At 38.2% G+C, this 24123-nt stretch overlaps 1 protein-coding gene across 3 annotated transcripts; it reads left to right on the forward strand.

The window, feature by feature from the left end:
- Positions 1-615: 615 nt before the first annotated feature.
- Positions 616-23599, forward strand: LOC125238291 (disintegrin and metalloproteinase domain-containing protein 12-like). Of its 3 annotated transcripts, none has more exons than XM_048145580.1 (15): positions 616-697; positions 1529-1702; positions 2818-2987; positions 3672-3728; positions 4299-4464; positions 5971-6107; positions 6962-7163; positions 8288-8428; positions 9060-9178; positions 9771-9931; positions 10649-10746; positions 13131-13245; positions 13488-13583; positions 14232-14361; positions 17608-23599. In XM_048145580.1, the coding sequence occupies exons 1-15, from the start codon at positions 641-643 to the stop codon at positions 19820-19822; spliced, it is 4038 nt and encodes a 1345-aa protein (XP_048001537.1). In that variant the 5' UTR covers positions 616-640; the 3' UTR covers positions 19823-23599. The 3 variants fall into 3 exon arrangements, with proteins under 3 accessions (XP_048001537.1, XP_048001539.1, XP_048001538.1); XM_048145581.1 differs by lacking the exon at positions 616-697 and adding an exon at positions 980-1051; XM_048145582.1 differs by lacking the exon at positions 3672-3728.
- The last annotated feature ends 524 nt before the right edge of the window (positions 23600-24123 follow it).

The raw sequence follows: 24123 nt of genomic DNA on the forward strand, positions 1-24123 counted from the left end.
GAAACACGACTTTCCTCAAACTTTTTTGTAATGTCTTGTAGGTAACTGTGGCCGGTTTCACGGGTTTCATTGAGGATAAAAGTAACACAAGGAGAAGCACCCATGTGGATATATTTGTGAATTGACCTGGAGCTGGAGCGAACCTTGAACGTTACTTATATTACAAAAGCTCAAAGATTTCACTCTAGTGAAATACTCTTCAGTCATGGAGTCTAGAGAAGCTAAGCGGATACTTAGTTACCATTTTGCAATTTAATTTACCCTGAGTTTCTGTAGTGTTGTGGCTACTTGATTCATAGACCTTTTGGAATTATCCCTTTTCCCATTTAAATCTTGTATTTCATCCATTTCAGATAACGACATAAACGCTGACCATTTCCTCTACTCTCACGAGCACCTAGCCAAAGAGCACCGGTGTGGCTACGAAGGAGGCACTACCCACAACTCCAGTTATGACCCGATGCTGTTTCAACAGAGGACTGAAGAATTGGCGCGGAAGAGGTCCAGAGTTAGTCGGGTAAGTCGATCTATTTCAAACAAGGATATAAACGATTCCTATACTCTCACAACCGCCTAGCCAAAGAGCACCGTTGTGGCTGCGAAGGTGGTAGGCACGACACACAACTCCAGTTATGACCCGATGCTGTTTCAACAGAGGACTGAAGAATTGGCGCGGAAGAGGTCCAGAGTTAGTCGGGTGAGTCGCTCTATTTCAAACAAGGATATAAACGATTCCTATACTCCCACAAACGCCTAGCCAAAGAGCACCGTTGTGGCTGCGAAGGTGGTAGGTACTACACACAACTCCAGTTATAATCCGATGTGTTTCAACAGAGGACTGAAGAATTGGCGCGGAAGATGTCCAGGGTTAGTCGGGTGAGTCGATCTATTTCAAACTAATGCTGACCATATCTTATATTCTCTTGAACACCTAGCCAAAGAGCACCGTTGTGGCTGCGAAGGTGGCACGACACACAACTCCAGTTATGATCCGATGCTGTTTCAACAGAAGACTGAAGAATTGGCGCGGAAGAGGTCCAGGGTCAGTGGGGTGAGTCGATTTAAACATCGTTTTGGGGGTATCAAGAAAGGAAAATTATATTTCGATTTTATTTTTTTACACAAAAACTATAAAGTTTAGAGTGCTCAAATTTTGCAAAATAATTACTAATATAAAGCCACACCACCCATAAAAATTACAAGCCCAAACTCAACTGGGGCAGAATCACGTAGCTTATCCTGGCACGGCCTTTAAATAGCTACGGTCCGATTCTATTTACGCAGAAGATAGAAGAACTAGCGCGGGAGAAGTCCAAAGTCAGAGAGTTAATGTTTTCTGAGCATTAATGATCTGATAGGTACTTTGAGCTCTACTAGAAGCAAAAACTTGTTAAAAGCACAACAACTGTACCTATAACTTAGCGAGCAAAAACCAATATTCATGATATTGTGTGGGACAATTTCAAAATATACATCGAAGAATATATGTTATGACTTCAGAATTTAGATGTGTTTCTCGTCTTTCCAGTACAAACGTGATACTTACGAAGACACGATGGTCCGAGAGCCGTACAACGCAGACCGTCGCTCGCGCTACGTGGAGCTGGTCCTAGTAGTAGACCATGGCGAGTTCCTGGCTAGTGGCGGAGACTTACAACTGGTCCACCGGCAGATGAAGGACCTGGCTAACATCATCAACTCTGTAAGTCACTCCAGTAGACACTAGTCCGAGAGCCGTCGCTCGCGCTACGTGGAGCTCGTGCTAGTCGACCACGGGGAGTTCCTGGCTAGTGGCGGAGACTTACAGCTGGTCCATCGGCAGATGAAGGACCTGGCTAACATCATCAATTCGGTGAGACTCTAATGTCTAGTCAAACTCAGCAGGTGTACCACGGGAGTTGCTGGCCAGCGGCGACCTGCAGCTCTATTACTGAAGACTTTAAACTCTTACCCCCTTATTCATAACCGTTCACAAAAGTTAGCAAGGCAATAAAAATCGTTTTCATCATACCCGCACTTTAAATGTGCTATTGCACGCAGGCGGAGCGTGAGTTATAGAAAAATCGTTCTCCCAAGGGAATAATGAAATTTCTTGTACCGTATTTAACTTTTTTTACATCTATTTATATATTTTTTTGCATTGCGAGTGTGATGAAAAACATTGTGTGTAACTCGGAGAGTATGAATATTACTAACTCGAGTCTTTAAATCGCTCCGGCAAGCCGTCGTGATTTAACTTACTCTCGTTAGCACTCGTAATATTCAACTTCCTCCCCTTGTTGCACAATGTACTATTGTCCCTTTCTGACGAATTGGTGTGATAGAAAGGGACAAGACGATTTTTATCGGCCTGTTAACTTTAGTGAACGTTTATGAATAAGGGGGTAGGTTACCAAATCATCCTACGTGAGAAAATGGTTTCGCAGAACGGATGATGCGTACTAAATAAGAGAGCCTGTATATTATCTATCTTTTACTAAATACGTAATGTGGTGTTTCTACCTCTGGTGTTTCAGGTGTCCATGGGCGGCGGTGATCGCTTACCATCAGGCGACCTGTCTGCTCGTTTGCCTCCTATCCCATAAAAAAAAAATGTTTGGATGTGACACATGGTTAACACTTATTTAAATTGCAAACGGGACTTAGGGCCAGTTGCAGTTAGAGCCATTTGACAGACACATCATCGTCACGCAGCATAAATCTATGGAACTTCCCATACAATAAAATTTAACGAACGCTTTAACGGTGCCAGAAGGTTTGGTGCAACCGGCTTTTAATTGCGTATTACTTTAACACTAACTGTATTAATGCTTTCAGGTCTACGCTCCATTGAATATCTTCATAGCGCTCGTAGGCGTAGAGATCTGGTCGGAAAACGACGAAATCGTGTTGGAAGAGGATGGAGACGCGACACTCAACAAGTTCCTGCACTATCGGAAGACTGTTCTAGTCACTAGGATACCTAACGACAACGCTCAACTACTAACGTGAGTCATGAATTAGAACAAGTGTAGAAAAGTTTGTTAGAAATATTTGCACTTAGATATATTTACTCACTTCTCGACTTGGTATGTTCTTGTTCACAATTAATTTTCAACCATGTATGTAACTCACGGAGTTGTAGTGCTTTTGGGTTGTGGAAATACTTTGATTTTATTGCATGCTCGTTCACAGATGGAATAAGTTTTATTGTTTACACATGGAATAAGTTTTGTTTTAAAAAAAAATGTGTAGACAATTAAGCTGAAAATTTCCGTACATTGCGATAATTCTGGTCGTGTAAACGTAGGACGACTAATCAGGGTCTACTTTGTGGCTTATCATAAGGACCAGAATAGATTTCCATGATATATCTTATATCTTTATATGAATAATCTGTCAAAGCGTCCGTATGTTGTGCGACATACGGACGATCGGGAGTTTTGCTTGAGAACCACATTATTTGATGTACAGTCAGCTGCAAAGAAAAGTAGACCCCCTTGCATACAAATTTGTATGGCAGGGGGTCTCCTTTTCTCTGCAGCTGACTGTACTATTTTGTTCTATTGTCTATTTTTTTTCACTTATTTTCTGTTTTCTTCCTAACGCTATTGGTGATTGTTTGTACTTTGTGCATGTGTAGTAACTGCTTGGGATATATAACGCATAGTTTTTCTATAATCTCACCACAGGGGAGCTCGGTTCGTCAAAAAAGAAGAAACTCACTACGACTACACGAAGCCACATTTGTGAGTGTAACTTTGGTAATATGCAAGGAGGTAACTAAAAGGGAAAATTGACCTTATTTTTACAAGCGAATAATTCGTATAAAAGCCCAGTATTGTTGAGTTTACCTTTAGTAAAGGTGCAGATATATATATATCTCTTTATTTGTTAAATGTTTTTGGTCTAAACTTAAAGTACTTATGCCTATTTTTTTGTGTAAACTGTTTATATAAAGATGAATGGTTTACCACTTTTCGAAATATGTTTGAAATAGTAAAATGTATTTATTTGACTGTACATTCATTTGATAAATTTTTAAATGTCTTCGTATAAAATTTATTTATTTACCATTCATTTGTAAACTCTGTAGCTGTATATGTGTTTTTTGTTTTTCAAAATGTAGATATTTATAATCTCTTAACTTAACACTGTCGCTGTCAGCGAATGCGTTAAGAAGTCAATATGGACATTCGGTGTCATATAAGTCACTGTTACTAACCAATATTATAAACGAAAAATGCTTTGTAAATAACCTCCTCTACCAAATTCCACAATTACAACCATCTGAACATTTCAATTCAACCCTTCAACAGCCGCCAGAACTTCAAAGCGGGTGTCGTCGGCAAAGCGCTCAAGGGGTTCATGTGTTCATACAACTACTCTGCTGGAGTCGCTACCAACCACTCAAGGGTTATAGGACTCGTTGCAATGACAATCGCTCACGAGATGGGACACAACTTCGGAATGGAACATGACCAGGTACTGTTTAATAATAAATCCTTTAATGTGTGTTTACAACTATTCAGTTTCAAATGCTATCAACGATTCAAAAGTTAAAAAGTTGGATGCCTTGACAACGCATACGAATTGGAACATAACTTTGTAATATAGAGGTAGTATTATATGCAACAGGCGTTTAAAGGAGGTATAAAAGACGAGTGGCGTGGGTAGCAATTTGAGGCGAAGCCGAAAATTATTAATAAAGACGCCTCGAGTATATTTTGACTCGGTTAAACACCGTTGCATACAATACTTTTTCTACGACCATGTGCTTAGTTTTTAATAGTTTTCTAGAATAACTTTCGTGAAATACAAAAACGCAAAGGTTTGCACAGCCAGCGCTCGAGTCAGCTGCCCAAAGCGATTCCCCGCCGGCTTCTCGCGCACGCGCGCAATATTGTTACTATAATGGACACCTTTTTGATGTTGATTGTTTCCAAAATTCGTTGGGTATTCTAAAAAATATTGTTAAACGTAAGTTTTAAAAACATAATTACGTTAGGTTATGTTATGTTGTATGCAGTTTCATTTTTAGGGTTCCGTAGTCAACTAGGAACCCTTATAGTTTCGCCATGTCTGTCTGTCCGTCCGTCCGTCCGTCCGTCCGTCCGTCCGTCCGTCCGTCCGCGGATAATCTCAGTAACCGTTAGCACTAGAAAGCTGAAATTTGGTATCAATATGTATATCAATCACGCCAACAAAGTGCAAAAATAAAAAATGGATAAAAATGTTTTATTAGGGTACCCCCCCTACATGTAAAGTGGGGGCGGATTTTTTTTTCATTCCAACCCCAACGTGTGATATATTGTTGGATAGGTATTTAAAAATAAATAAGGGTTTACTAAGTTCGTTTTCTGATAATATTAATATTTTCGGAAATAATCGCTCCTAAAGGAAAAAAAAGTGCGTCCCCCCCCCTCTAACTTTTGAACCATATGTTTAAAAAATATGAAAAAAATCACAAAAATAGAACTTTACAAAGACTTTCTAGGAAAATTGTTTTGAACTTGATACGTTTAGTAGTTTTTGAGAAAAATACGGAAAACTACGGAACCCTACACTGAGCGTGGCCCGACACGCTCTTGGCCGGTTTTTCTTGTATTACGTTACGTTATGTTGTTTTCATATTTTCATTAAATAAACATTATTTAGAATGTACAATTATGAACCTCCAGGTCTTTTGTAGCTATTTTCTTTTTTTTGCAGTACATTTTTGTATTGCCAATATATTATGTGTTTATGTGACTGTTTGGTTTCTGAATAAACTTAAAAAAAAAAAAAACAATGCGTTGCCATGGTTACAGAGTCAAACAATGTGTTTTCAATTTTTTTGTTACTGCGCGCATGCGCAGGAAGCCAGCGAGGCTGGCTTTGGGGAATAGACTTTTATGTGGGGTTTTAAAGATCTATGCACGACCCTGTAAATGACGAAAAACAGTTTGGGAGTAGAAACACATAATAAACGGTTTCTGTTGTTCTCCACAGGAGCCGGACTGCGAATGTCCAGACAAGAAATGCATAATGAGCCCCTCAAGCACTTCTGTGACGCCGGTGCACTGGTCTTCTTGCAGTCTCAAGTCTCTGGCGTTGTCTTTTGAGAGAGGCATGGACTATTGTTTAAGGTTAGTTTTTGTTTCAGTAGATAGTGTTTCATATTTTAAATGATAAATAGTAAAACATTACTTTGGCATTTGATTCTTATATACTTAGAAGAAAAATGAGCCGTGGCGTGTCAGGATAACGCCAGAAGGAAGGATGTCTTCAAACATATTATTCGTTTCTTTATTTGGCCGTGTGGTGACGGGTTAAGAATTTCACTACCCCCTTTCTTCCCGTGGGTGTCGTAGAAGTCGACTGCGGGGTATGGGTTAAATTGTGGCGTAGGCGAGAGGCTTGCAACCTGTCACTGCAATGTCACAATTTGGATTTCGTTCAACCCCTTTTTTCCAAGAGTGGCACTGAAACTTAGTAGTTCATGTGCTCTGCCTACCACTTTATGGGATACAGGCGTGATTATATGTATGTATGTATGTTTATTTGGCATCATTTTTCAGCATTTCAGGTAGAAAATTGCGTAATTTGTGTGTTGTGTTCGTAGTGTATAAATGGATAGCATTGAAATGGATAAATAGATCCGTATCTTTGAATACCAATCATTACTTGCGCGACGTATCATTTTGATCCTTGTTGAAGTGCACAAACGTAGATATTAGGTTGATGCCGGGTAGCGGGCGGTCAAAGCGTTAATCATATTTAAAAATATTTTAAACGGGTTACTCACGTGTTAAGTAGATATAGCGTTCGACATGTTTCGATCCATTTTCGAGGATCTTTCTCAAGAGTAGGGGTCGCCTTTAGGTACATGTCGAGAGCGTGAACACATGAGTACCCCGCTTAAAATATTTTTAAATATGTTTGAGTCTCACGGGAGTTTTATAGTTAATAAAGCGTTAATCGTTTAATTTACAAATTACAGAAACAAACCCAAGCAACTAGCCGAATCCCCGACCTGCGGCAACGGCTTTCTCGAAGAAGGCGAACAGTGCGACTGCGGTACTGCCCCTGGAGCGTACTCTCCTGAAGATACTGACCGCAACGCTTGCACTGCCTGCTGCAAACCCGACTGCACTCTACGGGCCAATGCGACCTGTGGACATGGCCAGTGCTGTGATCTCACGGTAGGTTATATCTACACTTAAGAGAACTTCTTTCTTACCAAGTGGTCTTTACCAATTTTTTTTCATGCCATTCGGGCTGAGTAACGCACCAAGCAGAAAAAAAAAACGGAGAAGAAGGCGAACATGAACAGTGCGATTGCGGTACTGCCCCTGGAGCGTACTCTCCTGAAGATACTGACCGCAGTGCTTGTACCGCCTGCTGCAAACCCGACTGTACTCTATGGGCCAATGCGACCTGTGGACGTGGCCAGTGCTGTGATCTCACGGTAGGTTATATCTACACTTAAGAGGACTTCTTTCGTACCAAGTGGTCTTTACCAATTTCTTAGCATGCCATTCGGGCTGAGTAACGCACCAAGCAGAAAAAAAAAACGGAGAAGATAGATAAAAAAAAAAGACATTTATTCATGACGCTCACAAACACGTACGTACATGTACACACAAGAATAGGACAAAAAACAGAGAACAGAACATTAAGTAAGTGCGCATCACGAAATGGACCCAACTCAGCATAATGCTAGCTGGATAGCGAATATGAACAGTGCGATTGCGGTACTGCCCCTGGAGCGTACTTTTCTGAAGATACTGACCGCAATGCTTGTACCGCCTGCTGCAAACCCGACTGCACTCTACGGGCCAATGCTACCTGTGGACATGGCCAGTGCTGTGATCTCACTCACGGTAGGTTATATCTACACTTAAGATAACTTCTTTCGCACCAAGTAGTCTTTACCAATTTTTAGCATGCCATTCGGGCTGAGTAACGCACCAAGCAGAAAAAAAACGGCGAAGATGGCGTACATGAACAGTGCGATTGCGGTACTGCCCCTGGAGCGTACTTTTCTGAAGATACTGACCGCAATGCTTGTACCGCCTGCTGCAAACCCGACTGTACTCTACGGGCAAATGCGACCTGTGGACATGGCCAGTGCTGTGATCTCACGGTAGGATAGATACTCGTTACTATACTTAAGAGAACTGCTTTCGTACCAAGTGGTCATTATGAATTTGCTAGCGTGCCATTCGGATCGAGTAACGCACCAAGACAGCGAGTTATTCTCGTGCTATGAAATAAGCAGGATTGATAGCCATAATCATATTAATCGTACCAATTTATTTTGCAGACGTGTCGTCCCAAAGCGGCGGGTACAGAATGCCGCGCCGCCGACCGCGAGTGTGACTTGCCGGAATACTGCAGCGGCCATTCTCAATTCTGTCCTCACGACGTTCACAAGATGGATGCCACTCCATGCGGGAAAAATCAGGTCAGTTGTTAACGTTTCATAAAACGGTAAAGATGCAACACGTTTTAAACAGCATAGTGTAGGTACAGAATCCAGTGCCACAGGTCAACGAGATCCCATGCGGGAGCGATAAGGTTAGTTTTCAAACATTTTACAAATCAGATGTATATACAAAATGCCGAGCTGCGGGCGGCTAATGCGACCTGCCCGGTGCCCGCGTTTTGCAATGGTCTTTCACAGTTCCGTCCTCACGACGTTCACAAAATGGATGCTACGCCATGCGGAAAAATCCGGTAAACTACGATAATAATAGCTCACTCAAGTCAGTCACAGTAATCTTTAAAAACACTATTACTCGTACCTTCTTCTTCATCTTCTCAGCATATTTGCGTCAACTGCAGAACATATGCCTCTTTCATGGATTTCCATTCTATTCCGTTCTATGTGGCGGTTCTGTACCAGGCCGACCCTGCCGTCTTACCTATGCGTTGCCTTGCTCGTACCTATGTTACTTATATCGATCTATCAGATAAACATCTGCTTGACTATGCTCTCGTGACCCTCTACTGTTGAATTTTGTTTGGATGCTTCAACAATGATGGTTTTCTAAATTTTCATTCAGGTTAATAATTGATAATACTATCTTTTACAGGCCTACTGCGTGCGCGGTTCATGCCGGACACACACAGATCAGTGCAGGCTTCTGTGGGGCGTCACTGGCTCTTCCTCCGACGACAAATGTTACAACAACTCCAACATCAAGGGCGACGAGTAAGTGTCATCAATATCATCATTATCCATTTATCACCCATCGTTGAGCATAGACATCTATTTGAGACTTCCAGCCAATCTCACTCAAAAGTGATCCGCATTATATTTTTCCAAAATAAATCTCGAATATCGAATATTGAAGTCTTCACTGTAAATAATAAACAAGAACGTTTTCAACCGGTATTTTCGTGACGTATGCGAGATTTGGACGTATTTGGGCTCATTCTTCTCAGAATCACGAGGTGATTCGAACCTGGCGATAAAAAAGTGTCCTCATTTTTTTTCCTTTGCGTCACGATTTTAGTATGAACTTACTACGGGCGTGACGTATTGGAAACTCGAATTTTGTATGGAAAATTTGGAACACATTTTTTTACCGTCGGAATCGAATCACCTCGTGATTCTGAGAAGAATGAGCCCAAACACGTCCAGATCTGGTGAAATTCGATATTCGAGATTTATTTTGGAAAACGCCCAACTTTCAATTTAATCTGTAGGTATTTATTATTTGGCGTGATAAGAAGAATGACTCTTATTTTGTCATTTGTGTTGTATTTTCACACTTTTTACCAATGAATGTTCTGTTTTACAGCCATGGAAACTGCGGCTACGATCGCGTCAACCAGATATACCGCCGCTGCGCGCCGCAAGACGTCATGTGTGGCATGCTGCAGTGCCGCCATCTGAACGAACGACTAGAGTTCGGCATGGAGAATGCTGCCGTGCTGACTGCTACCTTTATAAACAACAATGGTAAGTTGTTAAATTATGCTACTTGAGGGTAGTTTATAGTATGAATTTTCTTAGATGAACTTTTCGGTTTTGCCCTAATCTGTTAAACAAAGGCCTTTGTTTCTATTATTCGCGGTGGTTAGCTCCCGTTTCCACAGCACGTGCTAAAGTCTCAGTGTAGTTAAAAAGCAACTATCATGATAGCAATAAGGTTCAAATTTATTAAACAGTTTGCAGTGTGCAGGTAACTTTTTTTGAAGATGACAAAACGTGTTATCTCCGAAAGGGCTTTTTATGGATTTGAACCTTATTGCTATCATGATAGTTGCTTTTTAACTACACTGAGACTATAGCACGTGCCGCTTAAACGGGAGCTAACCGCAGCGAATAATAGAAACAAAGGCCTTTGTTTAACAGATTAGGGCAAAAGCGAAAAGTGCATCTCAGAAAATTCATACTATAACACATTCACTACGTCAGAAACCGGTCTTAACTTATAAGTTATAACCACCCGCTTGTGTGGCGAGAACCCGCCGAGCGGGTTCTTGTTTGGGAGATATAGTGCTAGTAATTAAATTGATTGACATTATAATGGATAAAATATAGTGCTAGTAATTAAATTGATTGATTTGATCGCCACAAGACTTCTATAACCTTGTTTCTTTCTGCCCTATGTTAAATGCAATCGTCCTAGTTTACCACCTCTAATAGAAACATTACCTAAAACCTTTTTTGCAGGTGTAATAATCCCGTGTCGTACGGTGATCATCGACCTGGGGCTCAGCGACGTGGATCCTGGTTTGGTACCTGACGGGGCTAAGTGTGGACATGATAAGGTAGATTTTTGGAATATCCCTACAAAATAATTACATAGAATATATAATAGCACAAGTACAGAAGGCTCACTCCTTTGATATTCACAAAACGCCGCCATTCTAAAATCTTACCTACATTAACAAACGGACCGCGCGCGAGCAGCCAACATTGAATTCTATTGCGCCGCGAGAAGGTCGTCACCTCTGAATGTGCCGCGAACTCGCGGCCCCGGCATCTACTTGTCGCGCGGCGATAGATTCGCGGAGTGAGCCGCCCGTGATAATTATTAATAAACAACGATACAAGTGCGGAATAGAGTCAATTATGTATACACGAATGGCGAATAATACTTCATAATACTTGACTAAAGAAAGTATTTTAAATAAATCGACTCGAGATGTAAATTTTCGCACTTGTATTGTACAATATAGGAGATAAAGACTCTTTAAAATTTCTATATGTGGTACATTTTTTCTTCTGTTTAGATCAAAATAGCTCATGATTCTGAGTAGAAAACATGACTATATGAAGACTTCCAAAAATAAATAAATATTATAGGACATTCTTACACAGATTGACTGAGGCCCACGGAAAGCTCAAGAAGGCTTGTATTGTGGGTACTCAGACAACGATATATATAATATATAAATACTTATATACATAGAAAACATCCATGACTCAGGAACAAATATCTGTGCTCATCACACAAATAAATGCCCTTACCGGGATTCGAACCCGGGACCGCGGCGCAGCAGGCAGGGTCACTACTGACTGCGCCAGACCGGTCGTCAAAAATAACAAAAGAAGATTAAAATCGGCAAAAAAAATTTGCTCATATTGTTCTAGTTCTTCATGCTTGTAGAAATGAGATTGAAACACCCAACTTTGATTATAATGTGCATTGATTGACGCTTTGTTTTGAAAACCTTAATCGATTCGTTGCGTGTTCCATTTTCGAAAACTTTACGCTGTGGCGGCGAACAACTTATGTCATATTAAAATGACACGCCTGGCGTGTCATACGTAGGGTTTGCAAGATCCGCCGATTTTTCGGATCCGGATATTTCGGATCTTAAGATTTGCCGGATCCGGATATCCGGATATTTCGGATAAAACGGATCCGTGTTGAAAAGGTTACTTTTTATAGGAGTTTCGTCAAATCAAAGCTACTGTTACCGAAATAAAATAATTTAAACTCACAAAACGACATAAATATAGTCTATTTTTGCTTCATTAAGTTTTTAGACGAACTATTAACATACAATTGTGTCGTTTAACTTCAAACTCGCTTAAATCGATTCGGTTTTAAGGATGATTATACAAAAAAAGCAGAATGGATTTACCCGAGTTTGAAGTTGAGCGACACAATTAATGTCACACCCATTGTACAGTACAGCATATAACTTTAAACAGTAGGCCAATATTTTTGTTTAACATACATAAGCTAATGCAGGGTAATTTAGTGTTGTTCACTAATACCTCCGTTTTACTGGGGCGTCTATCCGTAACCACAGCCAATAAATGCGAAATTGCAGATGTAGGAAAAAAGATAAAATAATATAATTTCATTGTGTTACACGTATTAGACGTGTAAAATATGTTACACATATTTAGTTATCATGTACCATTTTCAATTGTTTTTCTGAACGTATGTGCAAAATGTCATTTAATATTTGCCAGTCGCTTTTCAGTGAAGCTCTAAGGCTGGCAGCACACCTCCAATCCTTCTGGTGTTTTGGGTGTACATAGGGCAGGAGTGATCGCTTACCATCAGGCGACCTATCTGCTAGTTTGCCTCCCATCTTATTAAGTACAAAAAACAATGGATCTGGATTCAGCTTATAAAATAATTACGTATATAATTATATTAATTACTTCCATGATCTATAATTCATCATTAATCTTAAAAACATTCGCTTAAATTTATCGTTATTCCTGCGGGATGCATCCAGTTAGAAACGAAAGCAGTTTTAAAAGCAATGGTTTAGTGTTAATTTTATTTAGTTTGTTAACATATAGTTTTATGGATTCATCGTACGGCGTAATGTACCAATCCTAACCTAGCTTGATATTCTGGGTTATCTGAATGAAATAAATGTGAATTAACATTTTAGGCGACAAAATACAGGAAATAATTCATAAATTTTATTCGAAAATCCTTTCTGGCGTGGATAGATACCCATATTTAACGGATCCGTATTATCCGTTTTATCCGGATCCTATGAGACCTCGGATCCGGATCTCAAATTCAACGGATATCCGGATAATTCGGATATCCGGATATCCGGATCTCAAACCCTAGTCATACGCCACACGTAGAAAACCTAGATCCGAAACCGTCATCCGCACATAAACGGTTAATTTGTCTTTATTATTTGATAATAACTATTTGATGCGATTCCAGATGTGTATGCAGCAGAGGTGTGTGCCGGTGGAACAAGTACGGGCAGCTATGGCGACGCGCGAGGGAGCTGTGTGTCCTTCAAACTGTTCTGGACATGGAATTTGCAACTCCAACGGTAAGAAAAACATTTTTAATCTAGAAAATAGGAAAAATAATCATAAAAACTCAGCTCGTCCTTGCGTTATCCCGGCATTTGCCACGTCTCATGGGAGCTGGGGTCCACTTTGACAACTAATCCCAAGATTTGGCGTAGGCACTAGTTTTTACGAAAGCGACTGCCATCTGACCTTCCAACCCGAAGGGTAACTATGCCTTAAATAATTGTAATATTTAATGTTGAATGTGCTATATTTGCAGGAAACTGTCACTGCGAGGAGGGCTTTGCGCCGCCGCTGTGTGCGTTGCCCGGTCCTGGGGGTTCTTACGACTCTGGCCCCGCTACTGATCCTAGTGGTAACCTGCTTTTTTTGTCTATACTACAGATATCTTTTGGAAACAATAAACAACACGCCAATATGCAGTGATATCAGGCCCCGTAGCCGAATGGCATTTCTCCGACGCCAAACGAAAACGAAACGTAGTCCGGCTCTGTCTCGCCAATATGCAAGAGCGATAGGGATAGATGTCTACTAGCGTTTCGTTTCGTGAGCGTTTCGTAAGCGTTTGTGCCATTCGGCTACGCAACCTGTTACTTATCGTGAACCGTCTCAAAAAAAAGAGATGACATTTAACGCCTTGGGTGTTAGGTGCACGCATACTCGCAACGTGTTTTCGTAACTATTTAATTCAAAAGTAATCTACATGATATATCCCCTGTTCATATCTCGCACGAAAAAAGCGTTAGAAAACTTGTATCAGCTATGTTTAGATTTATTGACAATTGGAGCAAGCAACATTTACATAAGTGGGTTTGAGATACAAATTATTATAAATTACAATATTATATTAGTTTAATAGGAGTCTTCACACTAGGTAAAGCCTGTGTCGTGAGGACTAAGATGAGGTAGTAAGAGCAGACAGAATTACCAACAAGGTGGTGCTAATAATACGACAGACTAATAATGTACTATCAATTAATGTTCTGACTTATTTTCTCCACAGTCCAAAGAAACTTCATGGTGGTGATGTACGTGATCTTCCTCGGCATCATCCCAGGAGTACTCCTGGTTCTATTCCTGGTGTACTACTCCCGCCACAACGTGCTGCTCTGGTGGAAGAAGCCCCGCAAATCGTACGTACCCTCCATGACGCTACCCGACTTCAAACGGTTCAGCCGATGGCTCAAACCTGATGTCAAAAACGCTAAGTTGGTTGAAGCTAGTACTAGCAAATGGCTCAAAACTGATGCTAAGAATAATAAGTTAGTTGAAGCTGGTACTTCTAATTCTACTGTCCACAAATTGCTCAAAACTGATGCTAAAAATAATAAGTTGGTCGTAGAAGCCAGTACGTCTAGTTCTAAGTATATGTTGGTTGATTCGCCACATTATGCGAATATTTCTAGTGTTATTAATACAGATAAAGGTAATGTAAAAACGACTGATAAGAATAGTAATGAAGCAGGGAAAGTAGGTCGGAAAATAAATAAGGAAGATATTGTTATTGCTAATTCTAATGCTGCTAAGTTAGATGATAAAATTAAACCTAAAGTTATCACTCGTTTTACTGCTACAAATATAGATGTTAAAGCCAAACCTAAAGGTGTTTCTGAATCTAAAGCAATTGTAAAATTAGATGTTAAAATTAAACCTAAAGTTGATTTAAAAAAGAAATTTGAGCATGATAATAAAGCTTAAAATCTACAAGTTACGCAAAGATTAATGATTTGAATAAACCTAAAGTAGAAGTAATTAAACATTTAGATTCGCCTCTAACTGCTCAAAAAACTATTATATTAAAATCTAATATAAGTCCTAAACCTAAACCGACGCCAGTCGAAAAAAATCTAAACCTGAGATAATAAATACTGGGCTTGCTTCTACGACCAACGAGCTGGTGAATCAGAGGTCTAAGCTGCGTAAGGTTACTAAATAGCGTAAATAGGTGCATTAGAAATTAGAAAAGTAAAGCCTGGTCGGAAATATGTGGCCATGTTGCGGAATAGGCTACTGGACCCTTTTTTAAAGATGTCTTATATTATTTATTACTTACTGTCCAATTATCCGAAAAAAAATATCACTATATTTTATTATGACTAATAAACCGCAAAAATATTTTTAAAGAATACTTTTACGTAATCAACTAATCAGGCAAAAACAACATCAGCCATGTCATCTATAGATTTTCTGTGAATCAAGTCATTCAGAGCGAAAACAACACTTTAAGTACGAGGCATAATAGTACATTACGATACAAGTGCGTAAAAAAGGAAGTTCGAAACGAGTGGCGATAAATTAAAACACGACCGAAGGGAGTGTTTTAAATCGACACGAGTTACGAATTTCCTTTTTGCACGAGTATCGTACGACGTTTTTCAGTACAGATGGCCATCCGAAGTTTCGACCTGGCATATAATGAACCACTTCTCGCACTAGTGCGTAAAAAAAACACCATCTGTACTGAAAAGGTCATTATGTCAGTGATTGATTTGATATGAATTCTATGACGTCACTACACGGCCGACGTATGGTATGAGTCTAGTAGCCTATTTCATTAGAACTATTCTCTTACTAAACTGAACTGTCACTCCGCGCCTTCTTGACAATATTCATACATTTCTGGTCAGGCTTTATATCTAGTGCGGCCAAAGATGGTCCCTATGATATGACTGTTCTTTTTTATATAATACAAAAAGGTACTTTTTGTTTGGGATTGTTACCTTGGCTACGGCCCCAGTTTAGATACTCTTTCTAATTACGGATTCAAGTGTAAATAGTAAATGTAAAACTTTATATTAAATAGTTAGTGAGCATTGCATGTTTTCTGGGATGCTGGTTTGGTATCTCTTCCTTCTGCTTTACCCTTTTATAACTTTTCATTTCTGGGCAGATGTTTATTTTCTTGTCGATTTTACTTTTTTTTCAAATGCGGGATTTTTTGTACTCTTTCTGCTCAGAATCATGAGCTCTTTCGATTCCGCAAGAGAAAAAAATGTCTCACATTTTTATTTCCACTGAGTTACAATTTCTCATGCAACTTGTTTGATCGTAACTCAGAGGAAGGCAAAATATGTATGGAAATTTGGGGTAATTTTTTGTCCTATTAGAATCGATATAGCTCATGATTCTGAGTAGAAAAAGTGCAAAAAATTTCAGAATTAAAAAAAATAGTGTAATCGACAACAAAATAAAAATATGCCCATCTGATGTTAATGTAAATACCTAAGCTATAACTTTACTTAATTCACAAAACATTGTAATACAGTCATTTATACCAAAATTTTTTAATGTATATTTAATTTAAGATTTTTTTTATTAAAACTGCATAATAAATTTTTTTCTTCTTTTCCTTCTTCCTAAAAAATGATGCAGTTTTTTTTATTTCACTAATAAGAATCTACTTTAATGCGTAAGTAAATTCTGTGTAATTTTAAATTCTAAGGAGCCCAGTTACGTACGATTGTACGTATATAACATTTCCATTAAAAAAACTGATATTATTTTAACATAAAGTAGTTGGTGGTTTGGTTTTTCTTCACATTGGTGAGTGTTTTCACAAAATGTCTTCACTTACTAACACTTGCATGCCTTTGAATTTTATGTTTTTAGAAATAATTGTAACAGTGCATGATTTTATTAATTTGTCATTATAATATTTTCAGTAACCTGTAATTTCTGTAAATATTTCTTATTACTAATGATTTAGCATTCAAAATAATTTCTGTACTTATGCATGTTTCTATCTAATTATTTAAAACATGAACATATTTATATAATTATATAAGAATCTAAGACTAAACTTAAAAGCTAGCTAACGTCTAAAATAGGCCTTTGAGGCATTGTACCAAAAAAATAAAATCTATCTTAAAACTTGTAAATAGAGTTACATCGTTATGGTACAGTCAAGTGCAAAAATACGTATCGATTTTATCCGCTCAAAAATATGTACCGAGACCTTATCCCGCCGACATAAAGTGCTACATCATTTTTATGACTGTACCTAGAGCATAATGATGTAACTCATTATGTTACCTAGACCATAATGATGTAACTCGGAAATAATGCTTACCGTCGCATTATTATAATTTTTAGGTTGGTCTTATGGGTGATTTTCGAAGTTGAAATTAAATTTAAATGTGAAAAAGTGCCTTATAAGTCTTATAAGGAACGAGATTATCAAACATTTTATTCGCTTCAGCGAAAATTGTGTTAAATGAATTTACGCGTCTCTAAGAAAAATAATCCTTAACACATTTATGGTATTTACGCAATAAATAAAATATTACAAGATCTCGATTCTCGGTGAACATATGCAGTATAGCATTTAGTATATTTTTAAACTTACCTTCATTTCATTAACACAGTGTTTATCCCCTCAGGGTGCAATCTCCAAAGAGCAGTCTCCAGCACCGCATCTCCCGCGGCGCGCACAAGCTCGCCTCCAATTTCACACAACCGCCCCCACCTCCTCCGGCACCCAGACCTGATGACATGAGTTCCAGTCTACTGGAGAATACCAGCCCTCCTCCAATCAACCCCACTGTCAACTTCTTCGGGAACTTTAAAGGCTTCTCTCTCACCCCTATCGAGAAAGAAGAAGATAAAGAACCGCCCAAAGAACCCGTCAAAAGCGCTAAAATCACCCCCGTACATCGAAGCGGGAGCAACAGCAACAACTTAGTCAACCAGGGAGTATTAAAACCGGTATTACGTAGCGCGCCGCCTTTACCAGTCGTCCCGACCGGCGCAAAGACTAGTCCGTCGATAAAAAGAACAAACAGCTCCGTCCAGAGAATCAAAGCGCTTATGAACGCGGAGAAGGAGGATAGTACACCCGTCATGGCGACCCCGCCGCCTAGACCGGTCATATCCAGCCCGATTCTAGAAGCTTCCACTTGTACAGCGAAAGAGCTCATATCCCCTCTAGGTTCCAAGACTCTAGGCCCGGTACGAGCGGCCCCGAATGTCCCGACCATTTCCCCAGACCTGCCGAAAAGACCTTTAAGCATGCATGCCAGTACGGTCCCACAAAAACCCCTTCCAGAAGAACCTAAGAAGGTTAAGGAAGGTATATCTTTAAACAGAATAGCATCCTTCTTAAAACACGACAAACCGAAGGAAAAAGAACGCAATCCGGTGGAAAGAAGCCACTCGCTCCCAAAAAATCCTATCCATCAAATCAAAGTACCTAAAGCTGTAGACAAAGTTGCATTAAGGAACTTACAGATATCGAACCCTATATTGCAGAAGGGAATAGAACTCCCAGTGGCGACAGTACCAGTTGTGTCAGATTCTGAAGACGCTGAAGATCCTAAAGCATTCGTGAACAGGACCCAAAGTATGAGAGCGGCGCCGTCCGTGCCTAAAGCGCCTTTACATACCTTCGGATCTATGCGGCAACCCTCAGGAGCCCCCCGACCTATCTCAGGAGTAGGAAGACCCACTGCACCGCCCCCTCCGGCTCCTATTGAAGAAACTCCAGTCTATCAAAACCCTAAGCCAATTGACTTAAAACAAACAGACTATGTTGACTGCATAGAAGAAAAACAGGCACCTCTCGCGCATATAGACGAAGAATCGGGCGATAATATCTACGCTATCATTGAAGAAAGCCCTGAGAAACACTCGAAACCTCTCCCCGGAGTACCCCCGCCTATAAAAACAATACCCCAAGCACCACCAGCAGGATATAACACCCCGAAACCCATCCCTTCCAATTCTGGAAGCACAGAGAGCATGGGTCTTCTAGGAGAAATAGTAGACGAAATTCAAAATAGAAATTTCGATTCTATTTACTCCGCTTCAACTTTAAGAAAAAAGAAAGGCAGGGCGAAGGAAAATGAAGGTGACAGAGATAGCACTTACATGAACACAGCGCCTGAAAGCGTATACAGTAACTCTGGCGGCAAAAGTGTCGCGTCTACTACTAGTAGTGGATACTTACACCCCTCAGCTGTTAATGTACCTACGTTTATGAACAAAGATAAAGTAGAAAATAAGGAAGACAAAGCCCCACCGTCTCCTAAAGCCAACTCAAAAATACCGCAGTTCTCAAGACAAGTGACTCCCCCTAACTTAAAGACTTTCAAATCTGTGCCACAGTCACCTAAAGCTACAAATAAAATTAATCAGAAAATAACTAACAGCCCAGATGTAGTCTCAAGTTGTGCTGTCGCTGACAAAAGTATTAAAGCGCCTGATGTTATAAATAACAATAAAATGAATGATACTCCAAAAGTAGCTGCAAAACCTAGTATCACAGCTAAACCTAACGACAATCGGCCGCCCTTGCGGCCAGCACCAACAGTTGATAAAAAACCAACGGTCAAACCTACTCTAAAACCAGTTACTAATATAAAACCTCAACTAAACCGTACAAATTCCAAAGTAGACTCTAACATAGCTGCAATAGCAGACAACATTAATAAAAACAAACCTAAAGTTGTCCCGAAACCTACGGGACTACAACGGACTGATTCTAATGTGAAACCTAACGCTAGTAAGTTGACTTCTAAACCGTCGAACGTGGCGAGTTTGCAGCAGAAGTTTGAAAATAGAAAATCGATTGGCAAAGAGCCGGTAACTAAGAAATAGTTTTAAGAAAATGCTATAGTTTTGTATAGCTTTAGAAGGTTTATTTAAAAGGACGTGATGAATTTGCGTGGATACAGGTACGCGGTGCGCGAATTAGAAAAATGTTTTCGTCATTTTCTTAAACATCAATAATTTTACAGTTATGTCCATTGTGTTACGTAAATGAATGTTTTAATTTACATAATATCAAGGATAAATAATAGATTTCCCTCGATGAATTGAAATATTTATCAAAGTGATACCCTCATATTTTATTAGTGGTTAATTTATCTACAATTGAATTTTTGTAAAATTAAGAATCGATATCAGTGCACAATGGAACCAAACCATAAGCTGAAGTGTGACTGTATCTTTGCAAAAAAATCGTAACGTCTCGAATGACTAGCATATACTTAAGTAAACCAAGTGGCAGCTAAGAAACAAATACATCTAGTCTGATAGCAAGTAGACCGACACTCAGACAAGACAACTCGACATGATTTGGTTTCTAGGTACTAAAATTACATTTATATCTATTGATTGACCGAAATGCTAGCAGGAGGTTACCGTTTGGCCCAGGCAATTTGATTTTGTATGTCCGAATGTTCTCTATAGGTTCTGTGACTGGTTCTATGTTTGAATTTTTATTTGTCGAACCAGGGTAAGTGAAAAAATACACTTTGGGCTAGATTATTTAGTTCCATGTGTATAAGTAAATGTTATTTTGGTAACTGGAAGCTATATTTGAGTTCACGTTAGATTTAACGGAATATTTTTGTAATATGAACCATATTGACATTATTTTAATGTAATATAGCCTATTTAAACTGAGTGTTCATATTTTGATAATGAAAAAGCATTTTCAAGAATAGATAATTATTGATTAAAATGTATAAACGTCTTAATATATTTCGTTTAAGGTTTGTATGGATTTTTACTGATTCCTGACGATTTTAACGCATTTTAAAAGGGCAGTAAATTTCATACGAAAATAGGATAGCTTAAGAGATCTCTGTAAATAATTTAATTATAATTTTGTACATTTTCTTTCGCGTTTGTGATTTTTAACATGAAGTGTCTTAAAGTCGTACATACAATAAATGGTTTAATTGTATTTTTATAAAGACTATAAGTAACGTTTGTGAGTTAAAGATATAAATAGATGTGTGTTTGTTAAAAAAGTATAAAGTGATAGCAAGAGATACTTTACAAAATACTGATAATTTTAGTACAAATTTTATTTTATTACCAACTGTAGGTATCCCATACATATTTTCGAGAAAATTGAACATGATTTTCATGATTCTCCTTGTATAGTAGATTACTCTTATGAGAGATAATTTCGACCTCAGCAACTGTTTACCTGGGTGGCCGAGCGGAAACAGGCGTCTGTCGCGATCGCAGAGTACGCTGGTCCGATTCCAGCCTCAGGCACCAGGCCTGGGTCACTTTTTCATTCATATGTGTAATTTATTTCGGTTTTAATGATTTTCATATGTAAAATTTTGTATAGAGATTATCAGTCTTTAATTAATAGTTTTCTTTGGTGATAGTGACATTGTTTCCATAGCTACTTTCTTATTTTCATCAGTCTGGTGCTAAGGCAATAAATAGTTTGTTTCTATACGACAGTTGTCTATAATTAACTATTTTTAATATTGGCATGATACATGTAATGTGTTGTGAGATTCAATGTAACTTTAAGATAGTAACAATATGTACTACACCCCGTGTTTATAGCTTCGAAATTTTATAAGCTCAAAAATAGTGGTAGGTTAACTTTTTTCATCATAGTTAAAACTGAATAGGTAACGGTAACTGTGCGCTGAATGTCTTTTAAATATTAATGTATTTACCGCAATTTTAGATGGACAGATTATTTTATTTTGTTGCCTGTTTTACTTTTTTTCCAAATGTCGGAACGTTTATACTTTTTCCACTCAGAATCATGAACTCTTTTATTCCGCAATTCCACTGAGTTACAATTTGTCATAGAACTTGTATGGTCATAACTCAGGGGAAAGTGAACAATTGTAGGTATGAACATTTTGGGACATTTTTGTCACCTGTCAGGATCGAAAGAGCTCAATGATTCTGAGTAAAAAAAACGTACAAAACAATCCTAAAAGGAAAAAATTATGAAATCGACTATAAAATAAAAATCCGCCCAGATATTCTATTTTGGAAGAAAGATATTCTATTTGGAAAGTATCACTACTTTTGAGGTAATAAAATGATTATAAGAATACGAAGGAGTATAAAAAGTATAAATAGTTAAAATTAGCTTTCATGTAGCCATGATATTCCAATTCCCACTGCCAGATTGTTGTGTATGTACAAATCAGATGGTGCTGACGAAATGTCACAAAATGGAAAGTAAATTCTCATACTTCACATAATTTATATTTCATTACATCGAAATTAGTACGTGCAATGTAGTCTATGTAACGCAACTGGATACTAAACTAAGATATGGGTTTAAAAAAATGTTACGGTTTTAATTTTCTACAATTTAGATATTCCATTGTGTTACAGAAATAATTTAAAATATCGTTTTAGAAATCTTATTTGTAACTTTAGTAACGCAATGGAAAATGTAGTAAAATTAAAGCACGCGTTTTTGAACTTCAGATTATTAGATCATTAATACAAAGATAAAATATATGGAAACAAAATTATTCATGAATGTGTATATATCTACTTAAATTAGAAATTAATTATTTTGGCTTTTATGGCGATATCTTATGAAGACTGAAACCGTCGAAGAAATTAAAGTGATGCTTTAGCTGCGTATAGATATTATTCTAAATAAGTATTTACTGAAATTAAAGGATATTGTAGTAAATTTCACTGAAGAAATATTCGCATTTATATAATTTGGAGTGATTTAAGGTTAAGACCTGGGGGCCGATTTTTGAGTCTCACGGCGTTCGAATTCAGAAAATTGTCACTGAAAATAATAGGCAATTCACCGTTTTCAACCGGTATTTTAGTGACAGTGAGACTCAAAAATCGGCCCCCTGTGATTGAAAGATAAATATCTATTTCTATTAATAACTTTCGTGTTTATCATTTATGTTTTTGACCTACCTCTAGTGTAAATTTGACGAATCGAAAACCTACACTCTGGCAAAAAGTAGATATTAAAAAGTGGCAACAATGTAGTGTCAATTCTTTCTTCAAATCAATGTATGTGAGAAGAGAAAACAGGACTGCACTACGATGTTGCCAACTTTAAATTTTTACTCTTTGCCATGCTGTATAAAAATAAAAAAATTGAAAATGTACACTAGATGCTCAAATCCCAGTGTTTTTGTGTCACATACATAAATAATAAATGTACAGTGAAGCAAATAATAAAGATTATTTGTTAATATAAAAAAAAAGATTTTTCCATTTTCGGTAAGCTCGAAAAGTACATAACTAGTTGTAAATAGGTATAACCAAAGAATATATAGGTTCCACAGTTTGGCAGCTAATGTGTTGGTTATATAATAAATAAGATGCAGTGGGGTAATTTCGCATCACAGAAATGCTCGGATAATCCTAAGCTGATATGCTGGAAATAATGGTGACTTTCTAAATTACCCCGCTGCACCTTACCTAAGCTTATTTTATACTCAAGACTGTGAGTTCACATACCTATTGTTTAAAAATCACTAAGTAAGTTCAACCTTAAGCCACTTAGTCATTTTAGTTAAAGTTACTTAATAATGGTCACTTTGTAACCTAAGACCTGTCTTTCTTTGGACCTAAGTGACGCTAATGTTTTTGAAAATACACCAAATTGAAACGTAATGTTTTTTTTTTTTTCATTTCTTATCCCACAACGAAGGAGTAAGAGGGTATCAGTTTTCGTTGAAATACCTAACTCTGCTTTGAATATGAAAGTACCTTGCCGCACAAGTATGCATTTATTGAAATCCTTGTTGTATAAACTACGGGGTGGACCCTGTAAAAAAAAAAACCGGCCAAGAGCGTGTCGGGCCACGCTCAGTGTAGGGTTCCGTAGTTTTCCGTATTTTTCTCAAAAACTACTGAACCTATCAAGATCAAAACAATTTTCCTAGAAAGTCTTTATAAAGTTCTACTTTTGTGATTTTTTTCATATTTTTTAAACATATAGTTCAAAAGTTAGAGGGGGGGGACGCACTTTTTTTTCCTTTAGGAGCGATTATTTCCGAAAATATTAATATTATCAAAAAACGATCTTAGTAAACCCTTATTCATTTTTGAATACCTATCCAATAATATATCACACGTTGGGGTTGAAATGAAAAAAAATATCAGCCCCCACTTTACATGTAGGGGGAGTACCCTAA

This window comes from Leguminivora glycinivorella, chromosome 23, assembly GCF_023078275.1.
Source record: "Leguminivora glycinivorella isolate SPB_JAAS2020 chromosome 23, LegGlyc_1.1, whole genome shotgun sequence".
In the NCBI taxonomy this organism is placed as follows: Eukaryota; Metazoa; Arthropoda; class Insecta; order Lepidoptera; family Tortricidae; genus Leguminivora; species Leguminivora glycinivorella.